Source organism: Hippopotamus amphibius, chromosome 17 (assembly GCF_030028045.1).
Source record: "Hippopotamus amphibius kiboko isolate mHipAmp2 chromosome 17, mHipAmp2.hap2, whole genome shotgun sequence".
Classification (NCBI taxonomy): domain Eukaryota; kingdom Metazoa; phylum Chordata; class Mammalia; order Artiodactyla; family Hippopotamidae; genus Hippopotamus; species Hippopotamus amphibius.
Genome location: NC_080202.1, coordinates 10,588,192 through 10,611,222, shown reverse-complemented (window position 1 = coordinate 10,611,222; position 23,031 = coordinate 10,588,192). Strand labels below are relative to the sequence as shown.

The 23,031-nt window shown below is 55.7% G+C and overlaps 1 protein-coding gene across 4 annotated transcripts in view; it reads left to right on the top strand.

The window, feature by feature from the left end:
• Window positions 1-23,031, top strand: part of LOC130839852 (membrane-associated phosphatidylinositol transfer protein 3) — a 106,332-nt gene that overhangs the window by 81,777 nt on the left and 1,524 nt on the right. For 2 of the 4 annotated variants that reach the window (XM_057714432.1, XM_057714431.1), the window contains one exon: window positions 980-5,161. In XM_057714432.1, coding sequence (XP_057570415.1) covers window positions 980-1,282 — 303 coding nt within the window. In that variant the 3' untranslated portion in view covers window positions 1,283-5,161. The other 2 variants (XM_057714430.1, XM_057714433.1) reach the window with 2 other exon arrangements.

Genomic DNA, 23,031 nt, shown 5'->3' with positions numbered 1-23,031 from the left:
ACTCCGCTTGGCTGAGTGTGATGTGGGAGGAGCGGGAGAGGGGCTGGGGCAGTGCGTGGCGGATGGCCTGTGTGTCTTGCCCAGCTGGGACTCTGCGACGCTGGGGTGAGTTTGTGATTCAGAGAGATCCCTCAGGCTGCAGGTGGAAGGCGGCTCAGAGGAAGAGGAGGGGGAAGGGAAGCAGTGGCAGGGTGGTGGCAGGGCAGAGGAGGCCAAGGGTCCGAGAGGCACTTCTAAGGCAGGATGGATTGGATTTGGTAACAAAGAGAGCAGAGGCATGGAATGAGCGCGAGGGAACGTCAAGGACGGCGCCTGGTTTCTGACCTGGGTGGTGAGCATGACTGGCTGGTCCCATTACTGGGACTGAGGAGCAGGGCCACGTTGAGTGGCAGATGCCTGAAAGTTACGAGCAGGTGGAGGGGCAGATATGGTGGGCCCTCAGAGTGGAGACCCTTCGAGCAGGGCTCCTCAACTCTAATGTGCACACAGATCACCTGGGGATCTCCTTTAAATGCAGATGTGGATTCCTAGGCCTGGGGCAGGGCCTGACATTCTGCTTGTCAAGGGTCCAGGTCGTGCTGATGCTGCTGGTCCGCGGCCCACACTTTGAGTAGCAAGGTGCTGAGGGCCCAATGGGAGGGATTGGCAAGAAGGGCAGCTGTGGGGGCTAGAAAATAATGAAGTTCTATGCGATAGAAGCTGGAAGAGGGGAGAGGCGTACCTTTGGGGGATTTTAGTGAAAGTGACAAGGATGGGTGCTTCACCCCATCAGGAATCCAGGGAACTCTGGTGTGACCCACGGGTACAGACGGAAGCGTTCAGTTGCCCAAAGCTGGTCGGGGAGCCTTGAACTGTCCTGAGCTCCCCGTCCCGGAGAAGCTGGGTGTTCCAGGGAAAGGGCAATGTTAGGGCCATAGGAGGGAGGGGGCAGGACCAGGGCCCGCCTGCCCCTCTGGCCTGATCCCTGTCCCTTCCGCAGTTCCTGAGCGAGGGCTACGCTGCGCACTTGGCCGCGCTGGAGGCCGGCCACCGCTCGCGCCCCAAAAAGAACAGCTCGCGCATGATTCTTCGCAAAGGCAGCTTCGGCCTCCACGCGCAGCCCGAGTTCCTGCGGAAGCGCAACCACCTGCGCAGGACCATGTCTGTGCAGCAGCCCGACCCGCCCGCCAACCCCAAGCCCGAGCGGGCCCAGAGCCAGCCCGAGTCCGACAAGGACCACGAGCGGCCCCTGCCCGCGCTCAGCTGGGCGCGCGGGCCCCCCAAGTTCGAGTCAGTGCCCTGAGGGCCGGGCTGTGCACAGAGCAGGGGGGCCCCATCGGGCTGCCCGCGGAGACGGGAGGCGCTGTCTCCTCCCCGGCAGACACAGGCCTTTTCCTGCTTTTTCCCTCCCGTGTCTGTCCAGCAGTGTCCGACCAGCGAGGGGGGAGGGACCCTGCCCGGCCTTGGGGGGCTTCCTGGGCTGCGAAGGGGTGAGATCCAGGGGTCTCAGGGCAGTCGCTGCTGCTCCCCACGCCTGCAACGCAAGCTCCAGTCCGGGTGGATGTTTGTGTAATCCCGGGGGCAGGTCTGCCCTGAGCCGGAGTGTCTGACAAAGTCGACCCATCCTTCTGGGTTCCCGAGGCTTCCACAGCGATGCTAGGCGGGCCCTCATGGGAGGAGCCCCCAGATCGGGGACCAACAGCCGCTGGCAGGTACAGCTTCTTGGCTGCCTGCTGGAGGGGCGAGTGGCATTTGTGCCCGCCCTCCCTGTGACGTCCTGGGTCACCATCTTGGGCCTGGCTCCCCTGTGGCGAAGTGGCCACTTTCTGGGAGCGAGAGGCTGTCCCCGGGCTCATCCTGTATTGGAGACGTCTGTCCACGGCCCTTGGGGGCGGGGTCTGGTGCTGACGGTCTGTCCTCCTGCAGCTGTCCGTTGTCCCCTCTTTCTTGTCCTCACTTTTCTCCCGTGCCCTTGAGGACAGTCCTGCCTCTTCCCAGAGTCCTGCCCGGTGCCCTTCCCTGTGAGGCTGTGGCCCTGGGCTCTGGCCTAGCTGGGCTGGCTGTGTGCCCTTGAGCCCATCGCTTGCCCTCTCTGGGCCCTGCCTTCCTTCTGTAATTGGAGGGGTCTCCCCAGCTGAGATTGGTAGGAGTTTTTGACTCCTAGGCTGTCCTGCACTTCTGCCCTCTGAGGCTTTTCAGGCCTAAGAGCCCCTCAGAGCGCCCAATGGTCCATACTTTCCCCGCAGACTGAGAGAGGGGCTCAGCGGGCGGGGGAGGAGGAAGCTGCTATGGCCCCCACCACTTCGAAAGAAGCCCCTCTGCGGGGGTTGCTGGGAAGGGGTCCCTGGTCCATGGAGAGGTTTGCTTTGCACTGACACCCAAACCTGGTGTCCCAGGAACAGAGACATTCCCCAGAGGGCACTGGTCTGGCTCCCCCTCCCTAGCTCTGCTCAGAGTGATTTTCCTTTTGGCTCCTGGAAGGCATACAGCTGAGGTCCCAGAGCTCCGGGGGTTCATGTAACTTTGGCTCAAACTGTTGTGTTCTCTTCCCTTCCCCCTGCCACTCAGCGTGGTGCCCATAACCTCCTCTTGGGTCTCCCCTGAGGTGGGCGGGGCTCGATTGTCCTGGGGCCCCTCAAATTCTGCCCAGGCTTTCCTACTGCCGAGCCCCTGGCCCGGGTGTTGGTCTCCTGCACTTCCCCCTGCTCCCTGGCCCAGATCCACACCCGCCCTGTTGGGCTGCCCAGGCCGCCTCAGAGCCCTACGGGCTGTCACTGAGGCTGATCCAGCTCTTTCAGCCGGGGATCTGTGTCAGGGGCTGGGCTGCCCAGGCCCAGACGTCTGTATACCCAGCAGGCACCTGTGTCAGCTCAGTGTCGCTTCTGCCGTCTACCTCTTGCAGCTCCCATGTGGCCAGTGTCCTCCCCAGTGGCGACTGCTGGTGGGGGCAGCCGGCACCGCTGTCGTGAATCACCTGGTAAACTCGGCGCCCCGCTGGGGCTGGAGGGGTCCAGGCTCCCAGGCCCCACCCCTGCTCTCTACTAGAACTGTGTCTTCCCCAGCCTGCCAGCTCCGCTCCACTTCCAGCGCCGCATCTGCACCCAAGCCCAGAGGTGCTGGCAAGGCTGCTGGGGAGGGGTGGTCACCCCCCAGCTTCCTCTCTGGTCCTGCCTCCTGGCGGTTCACAAGGGGCCCGTCCCTCCTTGTAACATTTCGTCCTTCTTGGCTCTCCATCAGGCACCAGCTCACCTGGCATAGCCACCTCCACTCCAGTCCTTCCCCCACTTTCCAAAACAGACCCTGAACTAAACTCGGGCGGACTTAGTCTGCATCTCGGAAACTCCATCTCCTTTTTGCAGAAGCCACTGATATACTATTCTCACGTGATGAAATACTTAGCGTGCGATACTTCTCCCCCAGTTAGAGTCCCTCTGCCCTTTTTTCTGAGAACCCCGGGCTGGGAACAAGAGAGAGCAGGGACCCTAAGGGATCTGGAGTCTGGGGGAGCAGGGTTCGGTGGGGGGGGGGGTTGGAGCTGGGATGCGGGCCCCAGCAGGAGGGCCTGCACCTTTTCCCTTTCGGAGCTCCAGTTTGGGGCTCTGACGACGTGCACCTCAGATGCTGAAGGTGTACAGAGAGATATGGTGAATACAGCCTTCTGGGAGCTTCAGTTGGTGTGTGTGAATGTGTGTACGTGGAGTTCTGTATCGTGATCAGACTCGTTTCAGTATTGCTTTCATGGCAACTCTGTAACCAATAAGCACTTTTTCTGCTAGTGGTTCGTTTGGTTTTTGTCCGTCGTGTTAAGTTGGAGAAAAACAAAGAACCAACTTGTGTTCTCTGGAGGGGGTGCTGCTACCTCTCCCAGAGGAGTTGTGTGACCCCCAATCTGGCTGTTTTCTAGAGAATCCTTCCAGCTCCCGGCGTGCCTGCTCCCCAGGAGCTGGAAAACAGATCTTCCCGCCTGACCAAAGCTCCTTGTTTCTCGCGTGGCATGTTTGTTCTTCCTAGTCTGGGGGGCTGTCCCGAAGGAGGGCCTGCCTGCTGCGTCCCCCTACCTTTGCCCTGTTGGGGGTTCAGGGTGCCTCTGTAGCCAGGGCCCGCTCTTCCGGCCTCATGGCGCTTTTCTAAAGATCTCGACTCCTCACTTAGGCTCCGCAACAGATATATTAAATAAATAAATGAATAAATAAGACTCTTTCATGCATGTGGATAAAGGGCCCTCCAGTCCGGATGCCGGGCCGCAGAAAACCAACATGTTCTGAACCCCAGTATTCCAGACATTACTGGGGAGTCGGGGTGGGCTCTCTGAAAGAGCGGAGGCTGGATCTCATGGTTTTTAAACTGTCTTCTGACCACTTTGGAGCCCAGGCCCGCACCCCGGAAGTGCCCTGCAGACAAAACGTGGCGCCGATTTTTAAATGAAAGCCAGACCCCGAGGCAGGTGGAAATGGGTCCGGAGGTGGCACCAGTTTTGCGGGGCACACTCGCCCACCCAGCCCAGGTGCAGCCCTGCCTGCGGAGCCTCAGCTTGACCCCGCCTTAAATAACCAACTTTCCTGCCGAATCCCCGGGGGTTTGGGTGCCAAGTGCTCTGGAAACCTATTCTCTTTGGCTCAGCCAAAAGAAATCTCCCCTCCCCTCTCTGCTCCCCCCCGGGCTTGGGGGATCTTTCTTAAAAATCCTAAGTAGGGTTAAGTCCAAGCAGCGAGGCCTGGTCTGGGTCCCTGTCTCCTGGATGAGAAACCAACCGGGTGGGTGGGAAAAAAAAAATCAAGACTTTGACCCCCCACCCTCATGGGCACAAGAAGAGGCAGGTGACACCAAGGAGGGGCGGGACAGTAGGGTGGCTCGCTCGTGGGGACTCCTATCCTCGGACCCCGCTGTCCTTTTCTGTTTGTTTACTCGGTGGTGGCAGCCTGTCTGACCTTGTCTGTCTGACTGTTCCTACGTGTGTACCTCTCAGTATTATTTGTGGTGGATGGTTCTGTGGTGAAAAAGGTTTATTCTACTTCTCATGGCTGCCTTGTACAAAATCCGTTAGAAAACAAAATGTAAAATATTAGATTTCTAACAAGACAAAAACAGCATTACGGAGTTAAAAGATTTTTAACAACTGGTCTTGATTTTGATGTGAGCTGGTTTTTAACTCTCAAACGTTGTCACTGAAATAAAAACCTTATTTGCCTTTAAAACGGTCTTTGCTCTGAACTAAGCCGAGAGAGCTTTCCCGTTGCTTGTGTCCTCTCTAAGCTGGAGGCATGCTGGCTGGGAGTCGGGGTGGGTGACGGGGATGAAGCCGGGCCCCAGACCACAGACCTATTGCCCAGAGCGGTGCAGGGTGGCGGTGACAACAAACAGATGTCAAACATGGAAAGAGAGTCTTTATTATGAAAAAGCAGTGTTATCTAGGAAAGTCACACAGTGGTTTCTTGCTGATAAAACAACAAAGCAGGTTTCTTAAATAATTTACAAAGGGCAGAAATTGTTGTTGAACAGGGCTACCCCTCCCTGTATGCCCACAGTGCCCCATGCTGAGAATGTAAATAGGTACCTGTGGACCCAGGGTCTTGGGGCCTGCAAACCTCTCCCATCCCTTCTTCCGGGGCCCCGGTGTGGGAAGCAGGGCTAGAATCCGGGTTCTCAAGAGCCCGCACACTGGTGACATAGGGGATGACTCCACGCAGACCCCCCTTCTGGGTACACAGCTCAGAGCTCTCCAGTATTACCCGGTGCCTGCACTTCATGTTACGAGCGAAGCAACCGTCACGCTCACGTGTGGGATGCGTTTCCAAGCCCCGGAGGGGAATAGAAGGAACAGTTCCCCTCACCTCTCCGAGGTCTCCCCGAGTCACTCGCAGGCTGTGGAAAGGGGTCATTGGCGGATGGGGAGGTGGCTGGAGCAGGAGAGCAGAGGCCCCTGAGCAGCCACCATCTGGGCCCTTGTCAGTCAGGTCCTTGTTTGCAGCAGCCCAGGGGCACTGCCAGCTCCTGGGTCCTCCAGGAACTCTGGGAGGCGCGGATGGTGGGTGCGAGGGCATGGTGGTCCGCTATGGCTTGCTTCCTGCAAGACAGAGCTCCCGTCATACCCCTCACTGTGCTGAAGGCAGGGTGAGGGGGACACCATGGCCTGCCCCCCAAAATGAGGTGCTGGAAGGTGGCTGCGGCTGCTTGGGGTCCTGGTGTGCTCTGTCAGTGAGGGGCCCCACGAGGTCAGCAGCTCTGGCTCCGAGCAGGTCGGAAGACTTGCACCTCCTGCTCTGCGGGGCCCATCAGCTCTGTGGCTTTTTTCAGAAAAGACTCAGTTCTTTAACATGCCTCCAAATAGGCCTACGAACTCATGCAGGAGGAGGGGGCAGGGGAGGGGAGGCAGAGGAGGAAGGGGGGAGGAGTGGGAGGGAGGAGGAGGAGGAGTGGAGGGAGGAGGAGGAGGAGTGGAGGAAGGGGGGGAGGAGGGGGAGGGAGGAGGAGGAGTGGAGGAAGGCGGGGAGGAAGGGGGGAAGAGGGGGAGGGAGGAGGAGAAGTGGAGGCAGGAGGAGTGGAAGGAGGAGGAGGAGGAGTGGAGGGAGGAGGAGGAGGAAGACACTAAGATGCTTGGGAGGAGGGTGTTACCTGAAGGGCGCTGTCCTCAGTCACGAATGAGAGAGACAGTCATGTCGCCACTAGAGGTGGGAAAGTGAGGGGACAGATGCCATCGGGTGCTGCAGGCCCTGAGGGACCCTCTCCGCCCGCGCTAGACAAGACCAGATCTGGCGACGTGGCGGGGACATGGCCCACTCGGCACGTAGTCAGAGCCTCAGAGTACATCACAACCACGTACAAACAGGCCCCAGTTAGGGCAGCTCCAGGCCCAGGCCCTGCCCCCAGGACGGGGTCCTAAGCACACAGATCAGGCATTTCATAGCCATGGCACTTTCCCCAGTTCCATGGGTGGGCAGGGCAGAGAGTGGCCACGGGGAGTGGTGGAGGAAGGGCGAGTCTTTAGGCTCAAGGGGCCGCATACGTCCAGGGTGTGTCCTTAACCACCACCTCAGTCTAGGTCTTTCATCAAGGAGGAGACTGAGGCAATGCTGCAGAGGAGACAGAGGCTCAGAGAGGGAGAGGGATGACCAGGGTCACACAGCAGGGCAGAGCCAGAACCAGAGGCCTGGTTCAAGGGGGACCCTCCAGGCCATGTCGCTTTACAGCATGGTATGCCGGCTCACCTCTCCTCAGCTGCAATGGCCTCATCCAGCTCTTGGGACAGCTTCTGGAGATGCTGGATTCCTGCCCCCACGGGCTCTAGGTCACTATCAGACTCGCTGAACAGAAGGAAAAGCCACACGTATCAGTCACTAGTTGCAAACCTGTGACAGGAGCCCTTCCCGCTCAGCACTGGGTCTGGTGTATGCGCCCAGATGACCCACGCGGGCTGGGAACATGTCACCACAGACCCCCGTTCCAGGAAGAAGCATCAGAGGGGCTTGGAGCAGACAGTAGAGAAAAGCTGGAGCAGGACCCACAAAGCCAAGGTCAAGGGCAGATGATCTTGCAGACGGGTGAGCCTCAGCCCTCCCGGTGGCTTCAAAACTTGCTTTTGGGCTCCGCAGGAGGCTTGGGTGACTGTGATCCTCCCAGAGTTAAGCTCGCCTCTTCCTTTGGCAGATGGGGAACCTAAGGCCCTGAAGGACCTCCCCAGATCCCCCACTGGCGGAGTGCAGAGCTGGGCCAGAGCACAGATGTGACTCAGGGTGTCCCTGGCTCCAGGGAGCCCCAGGAGGGGCTCAGCAGCCCCCAGGGCCCAGTTAGTGTTTGGGGGGCAGGCACCACTCCTCTTACCTGGGGGAGCAGAGGGGCTCTGCTGAGGAGTAGGGGCTCCGGAAGGCAGAAGCCCTCCTGGACCGCCGTCGAGGGTGAGCACGCGGGCCCATCTGGGTGGAGAGGCGGGGATGCTCTCTCTCCCAGGGGTCCAGGGTTGAGTGGGCAGGGGCGGCCACAGGCAGCCAGGTGCTCCTCTGGCTCAGGCTGCGAGCTGGGGGGCTACTGCCCTTCTGTGCCCCTCTCTTCCTCCTCCTGGCTTTCACCTGGGTTTCCACCAGCCACTTGGTGCCACTTTGGCAGGACTCCTGGATTCTCTGTGACAGGTACATGGGAAGGTCAGCATGGACAAGCCAAGAGCGAGCTACCCCAGAGTCCCCAGGCCATACCCCCAACCCCTCGGCCCACCAGCTGGTCCTACAAATCCAGGCAGCTTTTAGTCGCAGGGTGAGGGATGCGGATGAGTCCGTGTGAAATGGGTCCACGGCAGGGACCCAGCTCAGAGCCCCCGGGGATGTGTGTGTGGCCAGCAGCAGAACCAGTCTGGCTTATGGAGTCTGCATTGGTCCAAGTCCAAACCCTCTTTCAGGACAGACTGACCCAGACTCAAAGGGGAGGCCCAGAGGAGACCAGGTGTACCCCAGGATACCATGAAATAGTTTGTCTCCCGGCCTCTGGTCTCCCTCACTCTCCACATTGTTGCACGGAGATCCTTCTCAAGGGCCGATATTTGGCTCAGAGACCTCCTCAAAGGGTCCAGAAACGCTTCCCCCTCCCACACCTTCAGATTCCCCCACAGATACCGAAGAGATGCCCTGCCTGCCCCCAGTTCTCTTCTTGGCAGCCTCTCCACTCCCACAGCTCCTGTCCTTCCTAGGTGACACCTCCCCACACCTCCAGCCACTTGGGAAGCCCAGGGGCATGTCATCCCCAACACACATGGCCTCTTCCTCCCACACATTTCGTCTGATACCAAATCCTCTCAAATCCACCTTCTGAGCAGTTCTTGAGGTTGTTCACTCCTCTGCAAGGCCAGGCCCCCCTCAGGGGTGAATCTGCTTCTAACCCCCTTTCCATCAAGTAGCTAAACAGCTAATATGCTAATTGGACCCTTTTCCCACCATGTTGAAAATTCTTCCCACTGGTTCCCAGGGCCCCCAGTCACTGCTGGTAGCATCTAAACACATTCAGCGCACTGAACCCCCTCTCATGCTCCGCCCTGCTCTCTGCCCTCCGGCCACACCCAGACTAAGTTCCTGCCAGTTCTCTTCAGCATCTTGCCCTCCCTCTGCCCTGGGTCTGGACTGTTTCACCTGCCTTGTACACTGCTCATACTTCCCCTTTCCTGGGCGAATCCCACAGAATCACCTCCTCTGGGAAGCCTTCCCTGACTAAGCTTCTTTTCGGTGTTCCCCACCATTTGCCCCTTGCATGCAATTTCCTGTCACAATACAGCTCTATCATCTTGTCTCGTGAGGCTCTGTTTCCTCCATAACACTGCTATCAGTCACTCATTCAGCTATTTGTTGAGCACTTACTATGTGCCAGGAACTATTTGAAGCACGGGCGACACAGCAAGGAACAAATCAAAGGCCCTGTCTTCATGGGATCTATATTCTTGGGGGCTCCCTGCGGGCAGCAGCTATCATCCAGCCTCAAGGGAGCCCTCCATACCTGGACGCGGTCGGCATTACCTGGGACATGGCATCCAAGGCGTTCTTAGCTGAGCGAGCTGCAGACTGGAGGCCCTGCTGCCCTGGCTCCGGGGTTTCCAGGCGTTTCCAGGAGGGGCCTGCCCTGAGGTTGAGGCTGACTGCTCTCAGGGGCAGCCTCCTTTGGAACTGTCTGCACAAGGAACCCAGGGCTCCGCTGGAGGTGTCCGGGTGGCCGACGGCAGGCTGCAGGGCCTCGCTCTCCTTCAGCTGCTCCTGGTTCTGGAGAGACCTCCGACGCATGGAGGGCCCCACGGCTGGCCACCGAGAAGCCATCTGCCTGAACGAGAGTCTTTTCTACCCAGCAGAGCCTGGAGAGGAGATCAAAGGGAGGTCAGCAAGGCACCACCCCCCACCATGCCATTCCCAGGCTTCAAAGAGACCCTGAGTACTGGGGGAAGAGATAGGATGTGGGCCCGTGGGGCGGGGCGCTTGGCAACTGTGGGTGCAGGGAGGAGGATGCTTCCTGGAAGAGGGGTCAGCGAAGCCCAGAAGAGGGCAGAGGCTGAACAAGGCCGGTCAGCAAGGGGAGCCTTGCTGCAAGTGTCTGAAACAGCTGTCTTTTCATCCCAGCCTCCTTTCTGTTATCTGCTGCAGGCGGAGAGGGAGGCAGTCAGGATCGGCCGGCCGTCAGCGAGCCTCGGCACTTGGTCCAGGGCAGGACCAGTGGCCCTTTCACGACTTCGCCCTGACCCAGCCCGCTCTGGTGGGCTGACCGGACACCCCGATGTCCATCCGGCTAGAGCCAGAAGCCCCACATACCGTGCCTGTCCTAACTAGAGGTCCCCCCTCCCCACTTCCCGTCCCTTTTGAACAGAGGCCCTACCACGCCCGGGCCCGCACTCACCCAGCAGCGCCCAACGCTGACCAGACGCCGAGCACGGCTGCTCCTCGCCCACCCAGAGGATTTGAAACACCGCGCGGATCCGCCCCTGGCCCTGTCCTCACAGCTGATTGGCTCCGTCCCCGCCCCGCTGCCGCGCCAGGGATCCGATTGGCCCCTGCGCCCGCGGCTGTGAATTTTGCTCTCGGATTGGCCCGGCCTTCTCCATTCAACCCTAAGGATGTCCGCAGGGCCGGGAGCCGCGCGTAGAGGCCCCTTTGTATTCCTGGGTCCCGCCCGCGCTGCCCGCGGAATCCGTGCCCCACCTCCTGACGCTCGGCCCCGGGGTCGCTGGGCCCCCCTCCTTAACTACAAAGGGTTCTGGCTGGCCTGACCCGGCGGGGCGGAGGCGGGGTCCCGGGCTCCTAGGGGCCCCTCCCATCCTGCTGGGAGGTCTCAGTGGTTTTGTCCGAAAGAGCCTGGGCTGGGGGAGCTCGGAGCCTTGGGTTCCCGTGGAAGTTTTGTTTCATACTTCCCTCGTGACCCTCTGTCCCCCAGCCTTGCCACCCGCACTGACCCCCACGAAAGCCCATCCTGGAAGAGGGGACAGAGTGGGTGCACCTCCCCTCTTCCTCCAAACACGCTCCCCTCCCACCCTGTCCCACTGACTTCTATCCGGCCGAGTCCCTCCCTCCCTCCCTTTAGCATCGGAACTAAATAAATTCCATCATTTAGAAAGCCCCGCCCGCCCTCCTCCTCAAAGCAGCCACGCTCCCCACTCCTTTTCCTTGCTGCCGTCCTCACCTGGAACCCTCCACCCCTCACCCCGAGTTTCGACTGATGGGTCCCTTGAAGTTCAGTCCTTAACCCTATTCTTCACCTCTGGGTGATCTCACCTACGCCCTTGCGAAAGGACCCTCCCCACCCGAGGCGAACGAACGAGGCACTTACTAGGCACCAGGCACTGGTGTTGCCAGCACTTTACAGGAGGAGCTCACGAGCCCCTCGTTGCAGCCTAGGACTAGTTGAGGAAACAGAGGTGTAGGGAGGTCAGCTGGGGCCCCAATTTCCCCCAGTTAGTATGCAGCAAGGATTCAAACTCTGTCAGTCTGGAACCAGGGTCCATGAGCCCCGCCAGCACACCACACTGCCTCTCCTCAGCCTGCACCTCTCCCCGGCAGGTGTAGCCACCCCTGGTCTCTCCCAGCCCCCTTCCCCTCCTTCCCCATGTCCCCTCTCATGTCTTTCCAAATATCTACTTGTGTCTGATAGGTTAAGCTCTGTGCTAACAATGGTCCACAAAGGTCAACAAAACAGGTGCATTCCTTACCTCCGGGAGCTCAGATCTAGTGTGTAGAGAGAGATGGGCATGAATGAATCAATTAACCAATAATCAATCCATCAAAGAAAATTATGACGCAAAAATTATGTCATTTAAAGCTGAGACCTAGAGAATGAGTTTGCCAAGCAAAGAATGTGTTTGAATGTGTGTGTGTGTGGGGGGGGGGTCTTCTTGCACAAGGAACATCATGTGTGGGGGCCCAGGATCCACTGTGAGACCCCCAGTACACACGCATATGTGTAACCGACACAAAAGCTTCCTGAAACAATACTTGACTACGTGTGAGGTGCTTTGACATATTTTATATTTCATTAAAAAAAAAATGCTGGTGGGACTTCCCTGGCAGTGCAGTGATTAAGAATCCACCTGCCAGGCTTCCTAGGTGGTGCAGTGGTTAAGAATCTGCCTGCCAATGCAGGGGACATGGGTTCAATCCTTTCTTCAGGAAGATCCCACATGCCGCGGAGCAACTAAGCCCATGTGCTGCAACTATTGCACCTGTGCTTTAGAGCCCGTGAGCCACAACTATTGAGCCCATGTGCCACAACTACTGAAGCCCACGTGCCTGGAGCCCGTGCTCTGCAACAAGAGAAGCCACGGCAATGAGGAGCCCACGCACCACAACAAAGAGTAGCCCCCGCTCACTGCAACTAGAGAAAGCCCGTGTGCAGCAACAAAGACCCAACACAGCCAAGAAAGGAAGGAAGGAAGGAAGGAAGGAAGGAAGGAAGGAAGGAAGGAAGAAAGGAAGGAAGGAAGGAAGGAAGGAAGGAAGGAAGAAAGAAAGAAAGAAAGAAAGAGAGAGAAAGGAAAAAAAAAGAATCTACCTGCCAATGCAGGGGACATGGGTTCGATCCCTGGTCAAGAAAGATCCCACCTGCCGTGGAGCAACTAAGCCCATGTGCCGCAACTACTGAAGCCTGCGCACCTGGAGCCTGTGCTCCACAGCAAGAGAAGCCACCGCACTGAAAAGCCGGCACACCATAGTGAAGAGTAGCCCTGGCTCTCCGCAACTAGAGAAAGCCCAAGCACAGCAAAGAAGACCCAACGCAACCAAAAAAAAAAAAAAAAAAAAAAAATAGGTGGTGACAGCTTGTTATATTTCTGTTACACTGGCTCGCAAAGAGTTGTGAGCTGCAGTTTGAAAAAGGCTGCTGTTTTGCCTGTTCAACTTCTTCCCCCAGTTGAGTTGTTTCCCAAGTATCGGAAGTGTTTGTTCCCACACTTCTTGTACGCTTGTTGGATTTGTTATTGTAACTAGGGAATTTAATTCATGTCCTCTACCAATGAAATGTGAGGGGGAAAAGCAAGAGTTATTATTTTTCTGGAAACTAAGTTGAAAGTGTGGGAAAGACTCAGGGAAGATGACACACGTAGAAACAAAGCCTCCCAGATTGGACTGTCTCATTGTCCTTGTCCATCTGTGCCTGTCTGCCTGTCGCAGTGCCCGGCACGTACATCACGGGCATCCATACAATAGCTTATATGTGTGGAGACCTCACCCTGTGTGTGCTAAGTGCATTTCCTTTCTTTAATCTTCCTCAATCCTCACAGCAATGCTATGAAGTAGGTACTATTTTTATTCCCATTACAGATGACAAAACTGAGATTCAGATGGGTGAGGTGTTTCACCCAAGATGGAACAGAGAGTCGGAGCTGGAACTTAAACCCTGAAGATCTGACTCTGAAACCTGAATTCTTAACAGCTTCCACAGCCTCATCAAGTATCCGGATTGAGGGGCTGCTTGGGGCTTTCCGCCCCCCTCTCTCAGCTCCGTGACTGGCAGGGCAGGTGAAGGAGAACAGTCTCCATGGCAACGAGAGGAGGAAGAAACAATTTCTTCTGAATGAGGAGCCTCTTTCTTTGCCTTGTGTAGAGGGTGGAATGAGGCCGTGGGAAGGAGAATGTACGGAGGTAAGCAGACTCCCAGCGGTGGGGTGGTGGGTGCAGGGGCTCCTGGTTCTCCTTGTAAGGAGGAAAAACCAGTCTGTGGTCCCAGGCTGAGGTCTTCTGGGTCCAGCTCCATCCTTGCCTCTGTTGGGGAGGAGGTTGGAGGATGAGAAGGAGCTCCAGCCCTGTCCTGCCCTGAGGGCTCCCTGTCCAACAGAAAACTTCCACCAGTTACCTTGACCTCGTGAAAATGCCAGTGCGATGGGGGAAGCAGACATTAAACCGTGCAAAATGTCATGAACGTGAGGTGCTAGGTAATGATGAGAGGGTGTAAAAGGGATGGGGAACCCATTAGACCTGGGGGGTCGAGGCAGGCTTCCCTTAGCATGTGACGTTTTAGCTGAGGAGGTAGGGGGACAAAGTGGAAGTGGTTTTCCAATAGAGGTATCTACAAAGGCCAATGTTGGGAAGTCAGAGCTCCATTGTGTTCCAGGAGCAGAGGAAGGCTGAGCAAGATGGAAAGACCTGGGGCCAGGAGGCAAGAGGCAGGGCTTGCAGGACCCCATCAGCCAGGGAAGGAGCTTAGAATTTATCCTGATGGCAGTGGGAAGCCTTTGCTGAATTTTCAGAGGGGACTGGGGTTATTAGAGTTGCATTTTTATGAAGTCCATTAGGAGGACTGCTTGGTGGCCAAGCTGTGGCTGGGGGTCCATCTGGAGGTTATGGCCTGAGCACCTCATTCTTCTCAGCAGTGAAACTGAAACCTCCAGCAACAGCTTCAACACCCTCTTCCCCTTGCGCCGCCCCCCACCCCAACCATGGGCCAAATCTGTCAGTTCAACCCCTAGGCGTTTCTGCAATCCGTGTGTGCCTTTCAACTCTCTGCAAAGGGAAACAATTGAAACAGAGGGAGAGTTTTGAGCAATGTGAGAGCCAATTAGAACTTTTCCTTCTGCTGTGAATATCAAGGACAGAAAGTGCTTAAAACGTAAAACCTAGTAGCATGAATACTTATAATAAAGCCAACACCCAGGTACATTGCCAGGACCCCAAAAGCAATCTCCCCACCCCTACTCTGTGTCCTCCCTCCCTGGACTTCTATGGGAATCTCTTTGATTTTTCTTTGTAGTTTCACCATGTAAGTATCCATCTTACCTCCTACGTGTGCACACCGCTCTAGGTTGCCGTGTGGCAGCAGAAAGAAAGGAACAGAAAAGAAGGACCACTGCCCTGTGCACCCCCACCTTATCCCCTGTCCCCCAGAGAGGGATGGAGCTGGGCCTACAGTGGGGGGGTCTCTGAGCACTCAGGGAGGGGTCCTGGAAGGGTGATGGGGCTGGCCCAGTTAACCCCGGTTTGGCCTCCTGTATGCTAATGGCTTCTCACGGGAGTCAAAATTTTTAGGGGTGCTGGGTTTTGGGGTCCCACTCACTCTCCAGGGGAGCGTCTCAGTTTCATAGAGATGGAGGCTGGAGAGGTCGATTTTCCCATTTCAGTTTGGAAAATGGAGATAGGGTGGGAGATAGCCAAGGCCACAATATCAGGAAATGAGAGGTGGGTCGACCCTTTGAACGCAGCTTTCAGGCTCCTCCTGCCGTGTTCTCATCTCTCCCTGTGGCAGGGTCCTGTGTCCTTTCTTCCTGTAACATGTCAGCCTCTGGTCAAGAAGAGAGTTTCCTGTCGCTCAGAATCCTCACCCTCAAGGCCTGGGGGAGCCTAAGCATAAGAACTTGAATTGGCCACAAGGTGGCGCCAAACACCACATTTTTACATCATTTTTCACTTTTAAACCTCAAATGCCCGAAATAAGCTCTGCCCGGATTCCAGGGCGCAGGGCTGAGACCCTGCAAAGGAGACGGGAGAGTCCACTGTCCTCAGCCAGACCTTGCAGGGGAGACAGGAGCCTGGCTGGTGGGGGTCCCTAGCTTCCTCCAAACCTGCCCCCCTTCTCCTACTCCGTTGTGATGCTCTCCCAAGCCAGAAACCTGCCAGCTCTTCCTTCCCGCCACAATGTTACATCCTCCTGTGGGCAGATCTTGGGGAGCAAAGGAGGGGAAGATAGGAAAGGCGGAAGCAGGACTGCAAAGGCCGCAAGGCCCCGGGCTGGGCTCAAAGGAACTAAGAGTCTGAGACCAGGACCAACACCCCAGGACCAGGCAAGGTAAAGGGGGCTTCCGGTCCCTCCTCCTTTCCTCCTCCAGTGGCCTGAGGCCTCTCCTGATCCCCTGTCTTCTTCTTCTTCTTTTTCTTAATATTTACTGATATTTATTTAATTTATGTATTTGTTTGGCTGCCTCTCGGGGTCTTAATTGCTGCATGCGGAATCTTTTTTTTTTTTTTTTTAGTTGCCCCGTGCAGGCTCTTAGTTGCAGCATGCATGGGGGATCTAGTTCCCTGACCAGGGATCAAACCCGGCCCCCTGCATTGGGAGCGCTGCGTCTTAACTGCTGGGCCACCAGAGAAGTCCCCTGTCCCCCCCCTCCCCTGGGCCCCGCTCTCCCCACCCCCCATCCTCTTTAAGAAACTCCAGCTGTCCTCCCTCCTTAGGGTTGGATAGAACAGAAGCTGAGGCAGTAACAGTGCATGTCAGGCAGGGTCCCTGCATCACTGCTAGAGGCAGAGGATGGGTCGTCGGCCAAGCTGCCAGAGCGGCCTCACTTTATTCCCCTCAATCACATCCTGCCCCCCGCCCCCGCAGGACAAATCCCCACCTCTCAGCCACCTAAGAGCCTTCCTCTAGACAGATTATCTCAGCTGGGCTGGACATCTCCCTGCACCTGGAGCCATGGACACCGCTCTGCTCCTCAACGTGGAAGGGATCAAGAAAACCATTCTGCACGGAGGCACCGGGGAGCTCCCAAACTTTATCACCGGAGCCCGAGTGAGTGGGGCCCGCCCCCCCAGACCAGATAAGACCCCCATGGAAGCCTTCTGCATTCCAGCTGGGCCACAGAGTACTGCACACAGCCTTCTCCTTTGCCGACAAATGGCCAGGAGGTCCCTCCTGGAATTATCCCCCCTCCCCCCTGCCCCAAGTATCTGGGTAGCTCTGAATGGGTGCCCTTCACGGGGTGTTTTTGATACTTTGCAAATTAAACTTCAGTGTGGAGTCGGGGTGGGGTTTTGGGAATTTTCTGAAGTCCTAAATGTGAGTGAGAAGGAAGGGCCCTCAGGGGTCAAGGGGTTTGTCCAGGAATCTCTGGTGGGCTCCCTGGGTGATGGAGCGGCTGGGTCTGCAGCCTCAGATCTAGGGCGTATTTAAGGAAGGACTTCCTGTTCTGCAGAGCTGTCGAGCGTGGGATGGGGTCCTTTAGGAGGGAGTGGGGGAGTACAGGCTCCGGGTGGGGGGGATGCTCTAGGGTCTGATTGGGGTTGGGTGAGGACAGCCCCGGGGGAGTTGGTGTCAGGGGTGGCTTCTGCTGGGTCTCAGGAGGTATGTCTAGACCAGGGTCTGTGCTCTTGGTGACCAGGTGACCTTTCACTTCCGGACCCTGAAATGTGACGAGGAGCGGACGGTGATAGATGACAGCAAGCACGTGGGCCACCCCATGCACATCATCATCGGGAACATGTTCAAGCTGGAGGTCTGGGAGATGCTGCTGACGTCCATGCGGGTCAGCGAGGTGGCCGAGTTCTGGTGTGACACCATCGTAAGTGGGCCCCGCCCATCCACTGTGCCGGGCGGCTGCGTTTCCGGGAAGTGACGGTAAAACAAAACTCTGGCGGGAGAGTCCTGCCTCCTGCTTCTCCGCTACGGTAATGAGGGAGATGGATTCTCCCAAAAGAGCAGGTGCTGCTGAAGCGACAGTCGGTGTCCAGGCTGGCTGCTGGGATGTGGGAACAGGGCCTACCTCACAGCCCTCACTTTTGGGCAGGATTATTGGATCTTGGAGACTTTGGGCCACGGGTCACTTTTCTGCCCTCCTCCCCACTCCTACCAACACTGCAAAATTGTCTTCTCACTTGTGGTACCCTTAGCAATCACCCAGACAAGGCAGTCTCCTTGGTCTTTGGCCCAGATAGGAATGGCAAAACTCTCTGACCTTTTTTTTTTTTGTGGCACACGGGCTTAGTTGCTCCGCGGCATGTGGGATCTTCCTGGAGCAGGGATCGAACCCGTGACCTCTGCATTGGCAGGCGGATTCTAAACCACTGCACCACCTAGGAAGCCCCTCTCTGACCTTTAAACAGACATTTCTTGTGGAAACTTTCAAACTTACACGAAAAGTATAATCAACTTCCAAGCACCCATCACCCTATGCCAGGCACCATCAATCTGTGGCCAGTCTTGTTCCATCAAAACCCATCCACTTTCCTTCCTCATCCTCTACGGTTAAAGCACATTCCAGACAACCGTATCATTTCATCTGTAAATACTACAATTTGTATCTCTAAAAAGAAGGATATTAAAAAAATAACCTCAGTATCTTTATTATGTTTTTGAAAGACCCCAATCATTCCTTAATGCCATCTACTATCCAGCCACTGTTCACATTTCTCTAATTGTCTCCTCATTTACTCCCGGTTGGTTTGCTCAAATCAGGATCCAAACAAAATCCACGCACAGAGCTTTGTTAATATGTCTCCGAGGTGTCTTTGGATCTATAGGTTCTCCTCTGTCTTTTGTTTCTTGGACGTGGATTTGTTGCAGGAACTGGGTCACTTGCCTTGACGTGCCCCGCTCTGATCTTGCTGGTTGCTTTGCCATGGACTTGTCTAACACGCTCCTCGATCCCCCGCATCTCCTAAAAACTGTGCTGTGTGCCTCCCACTGGGAGGCATTCCACATCTGCTTACCTCTCTTACTGTGATGTTAGGATTGGTTGGTGGACTCACATCTTGACAGCCGAGCCCAGACATTACACAGCTCTTCCTTGACTTTAAGCATTGGATTTAGCAGCCATTGGTGGACGCCCAGATTTGTTATTTCACCAGGGGCCACTGACTACTTGAAAAAGCAATTTGAGAGAGCGATAGAGACTGGATTTTGAACTCTGCTCATTTACTAGCTGTGTGACCCTGGGGAAGTCCCTTTTCCCTGCTAGCACTCCACTTCCTCATCTGTAAAGTAACAAATCCCCATATTAACAGGCTGTTGTGGGGATTACATGATACGATGTATATCAGGGCAAATCATGGTATGGGGCAATTGAGAAGTGGGAGCTATTATTTTGAGCTAGAAGCATTTTAGAGATTAACTCCCTTGCTTTACTGATGAGGAAGTGTAAGACTCAGAGAAGGAAAGTAACTTGCTCTGGGTCAAACAAGCTAAGGGATAGGATCAGGGATGAATCACTGGTCCCCTCCTCATGCAGTGTCTGTTTTTGGTTACGTCTAATAGAGCCAGGCTGCAATGCCATCTTCTACCACTAGGGGATCCTGGCCAATGCGTTATTCATTTCTTCATTCACTTAGCAAATATTAGTTGAGCATCTTTTCTTTGTACCAGTCCTTATGTAATTCCTATCCTGATGTTTTATTTTTAACAAGTCAAGTCTTCATAAAATCGGCTTCTTTGTGGTTTCAGTCAGTTTAAAATGATATCTATTGACTTTGCTTACAATGCTCCTGTACTTTTTTAGACCCATATGTGCCTGTAATTTAGGCCATATGTTAGACAAAGCTTGGTCACCAACAAGGGCCCCTTCTCCATAGGATGCATATTTGCTCATGTAGGAGTGCTGAGTGTATAGAGGGCTGTCAATAAATTCTTGATTGGTTGATTGATTTGTTGTTTGCAAAACCACAAGCTACTGTTATTCCCGTAATGTGGGCCTGGTTCTTGGTTTCCTGTGGGGTCTGTGTTCTTTTGAACACATCAATAGTCACACGAGCGCACTGCCCATCTCACAGGCTGGTAATTTTTACGCCACGATGATTACTGGTTTTTCCAGTCGTCCCCCTCATCTCCGCCCAGCTCACAGTTGTTATGATTGAGCATATGGGCGCGCGCACGCACACACACACACACACACTCTTTCCAGAGTCATTTACCCACCTACACATCCACGTCTTATCCATCCTTCTATCCACTCATGCATCTATCCTTCCCTTCAACCAGAATTATCCATAATCCATTCTTCCATCACTAAGCATACACCCATCATCTCTCTGTATGTCTGTCTATCTGAAAACATTCAGTGGGTACCAGGTTTGGCCTGTGCTGGGTGTCAGGAACAAAACAAAGTCCCCATCCCTCAAGGAACTTGAATTCTGGAGAAGCAGCCACCTAAACAATTACAACGCAGGGCAGGTAGCACCACAATATAAATAAGTGAGGACAGAGTGATTTAGAGCCACAGGAGGGGAGCAACTAACTGCTTGAGCATCATAGGAGGAATTTCTTCAAGAAGATAATATTGAACTGGGTGTTGAAGGATGAATAGGAGTTCACCAGGCCTAGAAGTGGGGAGAGAGCTAGCATCCAGGCCAGGAAGTGTGAAGAGGCAGAGGCAATCAGGGGCTCTGGGAGCTTCTGCCCGTCTACCCAGGGAGCACACTGGAATGAGGAAATTTCTGCTGGTGCCCAGTCAGGTGAGGCCGGGGGGTGGGGGGTTACAAATTCAAATCCCACAAGGGCCAGGGACCACAGGGGGCAGCCACTCCTCAGCTCCAACTGGATGGCTGCTGTGTGAAAGGGGCAGGATAGCCTGAGTTTTGGAGATGAACCAGAGATTTTCATTAGCCCGTGAACTCACTCAGTGCTTAAGTGTTGGCAACTAATTAATACAAAAAGCCCGCCATGTGAAGGATAGAACAAAACCAATCTGGGAGCTGAATGTGGCCTCCAGAACTCCAGTTTGCAATTTCCAGATAGATAGAGCCCCTCAGACAGAAACAGGCTGTGGCCTTGGAGTCCCAGAGAAGGGCAGTGGTCCTGGGGATCCCCCGTCCAGTCGCAGCGGAAGGGCTGCCGCGATGGGTGTGGGGCCCTGGAGTTCTGCTCCTCCTTCGGGCCTGTGTCCTTCTCCCTGGCATTTCTGCCCACTCCTGGTGGCATCCCACAGCCCACTGTGCCGACCAGCATCCTTAGTAGTGCTAGAATGGCAGGTGGCTAACAGGACAAGGTGTTGGTCTGAGGTCATGTCCAAACGGCCTCCCATTCCTGGGGTCGGCAGCTAAGCGCTGACTTTCTTGGGGGACGGGGGGCTGTGAGCTGGGGGCCACGGTGTGAGGGCCAGGAGAGCGCTCTTTCCACAGCAAGCTGTTCCCTGGGGGCCCCTCCCTCCCTTCGTCCAGCCTTCATCTCAACAGGCTTAACTGCCATCTGGTCATCTCGTTCACAAAGACAGCTGAAGGTACTCCAGGCTAATCCTGGCTGGTGGGGGCGGGGCAGGGGTGACCTTCATCCCCTTGCTGGTGATGCGGAGACCAAGCTGACCCGTTCCTGCCCCTTCACTTTCCTGGCGGTGTGTTTTTACTGGAGTGGCCGTGCGGGAGCCTGAGTTGGGGCATCTCAGGACCCAGCATCCCCCGCCCAAGAATGGTTCTCAGAGCTTGTCTGCATGGCATCCCAGCTCACAGAGGGGGCAACTGAGGCCTACAATGGCCTAAAGTGCCACAGGCCTTCCCTGAGGCCAAGCAGCTGGTTTTCCTGCCCTCCTTCGCCCCGAGGGCGGCCACCCCAGCTCCCAGTGCTGGGTGAAGCCGTGGTGAGCTGGCCCTATATCCACGCCATCTCATTTAACCCCTACAGCAGCCTCACTACCAGACAGGTACAACCCGGGGGAGGGGAGCTCAGGCAGCTGCAGTGACCTGGGCTCGCGGCCGATCGGCGGCACCATCAGGACGCCAACCTGGCCCTCTTGGGCCCTGGAGCCCCGCTCCTTCCATAGCTCTCCATGCTCCCCTCCCTACAGGTCACAGGCTTCGTGGACTCAGGGTCTCCTTGGGAGAGGAACTTGTAAGAGTCAACCACAAGGGCCAGCAAGAGGTGACACAGCATTGCGGCTAGAGTATGGTCCCTGGAGCTGGGTTTGAACCCTGACTCTGTCATTTTCTAGCTGTGTGACCTTAAGCAAATCACTTAACCTCTCTGGGCTCTAGTTCTCACATCTATAAAACAGGGAGAACAGTAAAGCCTCCCTCACTGGGTCATCTTAAGGATTAAAGGATCTAACAGGTGTAGAGCACTCTGCCTGGCACGCAGGTAACCACAGTGATTAGCAAAGGTATGCTGAAGTGGTGAGTAGTAATAGCCATGGGGCAGGTGTAGTGCGGGGGCAGGAGTCCTGCTCTGGGGCGACCCCGGAGTGGGGCTCTCTGTGGCCCAGCTGGCTCCCAGCAGACAGCCCGATGCCATCCGCCCACCTTTCCCCACAGCACACAGGGGTCTATCCCATCCTGTCCCGGAGCCTGCGGCAGATGGCGGAGGGCAAGGACCCCACCGAGTGGCACGTGCACACGTGTGGGTTGGCCAACATGTTCGCCTACCACACGCTGGGCTACGAGGACCTGGATGAGCTGCAGAAGGAGCCGCAGCCTCTGATCTTCATAATTGAACTGCTGCAGGTGTGACCCTGGGGCGTGGGAGGCAGGGTAGGGGCTGTCCCAGCATCGGAGAGCAACCGGGGTCAGTGGACATCAAGGGAAGCCCAGCCCCGCGGGTCACTGAACATCACCCAGTTCCTCTTTAGAGAACAAGAAAGGGTTCATAAACCACAGGAGAACTGGAATGGGAACCCCATCCCCCCCTCCAAAAGAAGTCCTTTGCCTTTTCCAAGGGAAAAGCTGTTTTGGAACCAATTTTTAAAACGTTATTCATTTTCTTCTCAGAGGCATTTTATTTCTATTGGCTATCTACTTCCATTTTTTTCCCAAAAGTCTCGAATTACACCCTCAGCCCCAGTCCCTGTGGTTTGTGGGTTCCGATCTGGTTCTCCAATAGTGGGAGAGGCCGCAGGAAACCATCCACACCCTCTGCCCCGGACCCCTGCATGATTGATGGCCTTTGTCTGTGGGGTGGTGGCAGAAGATCAGATCAGGGCAGGACTCAGCTGAGGGCCAAGGCTGAGGCTCAGCCTGAGGGCTACATGGGTGAATGCAAATAAATAAGAGAATTGTGTCAACAAGGGGCCTTTAAGGGGCCTGCTTGAACAGTTGTGAGGCTTGTGCATTGCACAAGGGCATCGCCTCTAAGGTACTTATTATAGACATTATATATTTGTGCTTTTATAGTGATAATTTTCCAGTAGATGGCAATAAAGTGTCCTGTTCTAATGAAACGAATATCGTGGCAATTTTCTGAATATTGGAAGTAAAGTGTGTTGACAAATGAGTACCGTTGCTTAATTTGCACAAAGGCTCTGATTTAGGGTAAGGCCCTGGGGCGGGGCTTGTTGTTTCCTTCCCCCGTTTGTATGTGTTTGGCCAGCAAGCAAGATTCTGCTGGTGGATCTTCACTGTGGAAAGTCCAGAGCTGATTTCAGCGGGATGTTCTGGGTCCACTTTCTCTAGTCCCTTGCAGGGGAAAGGGCCTTCCCTGCTG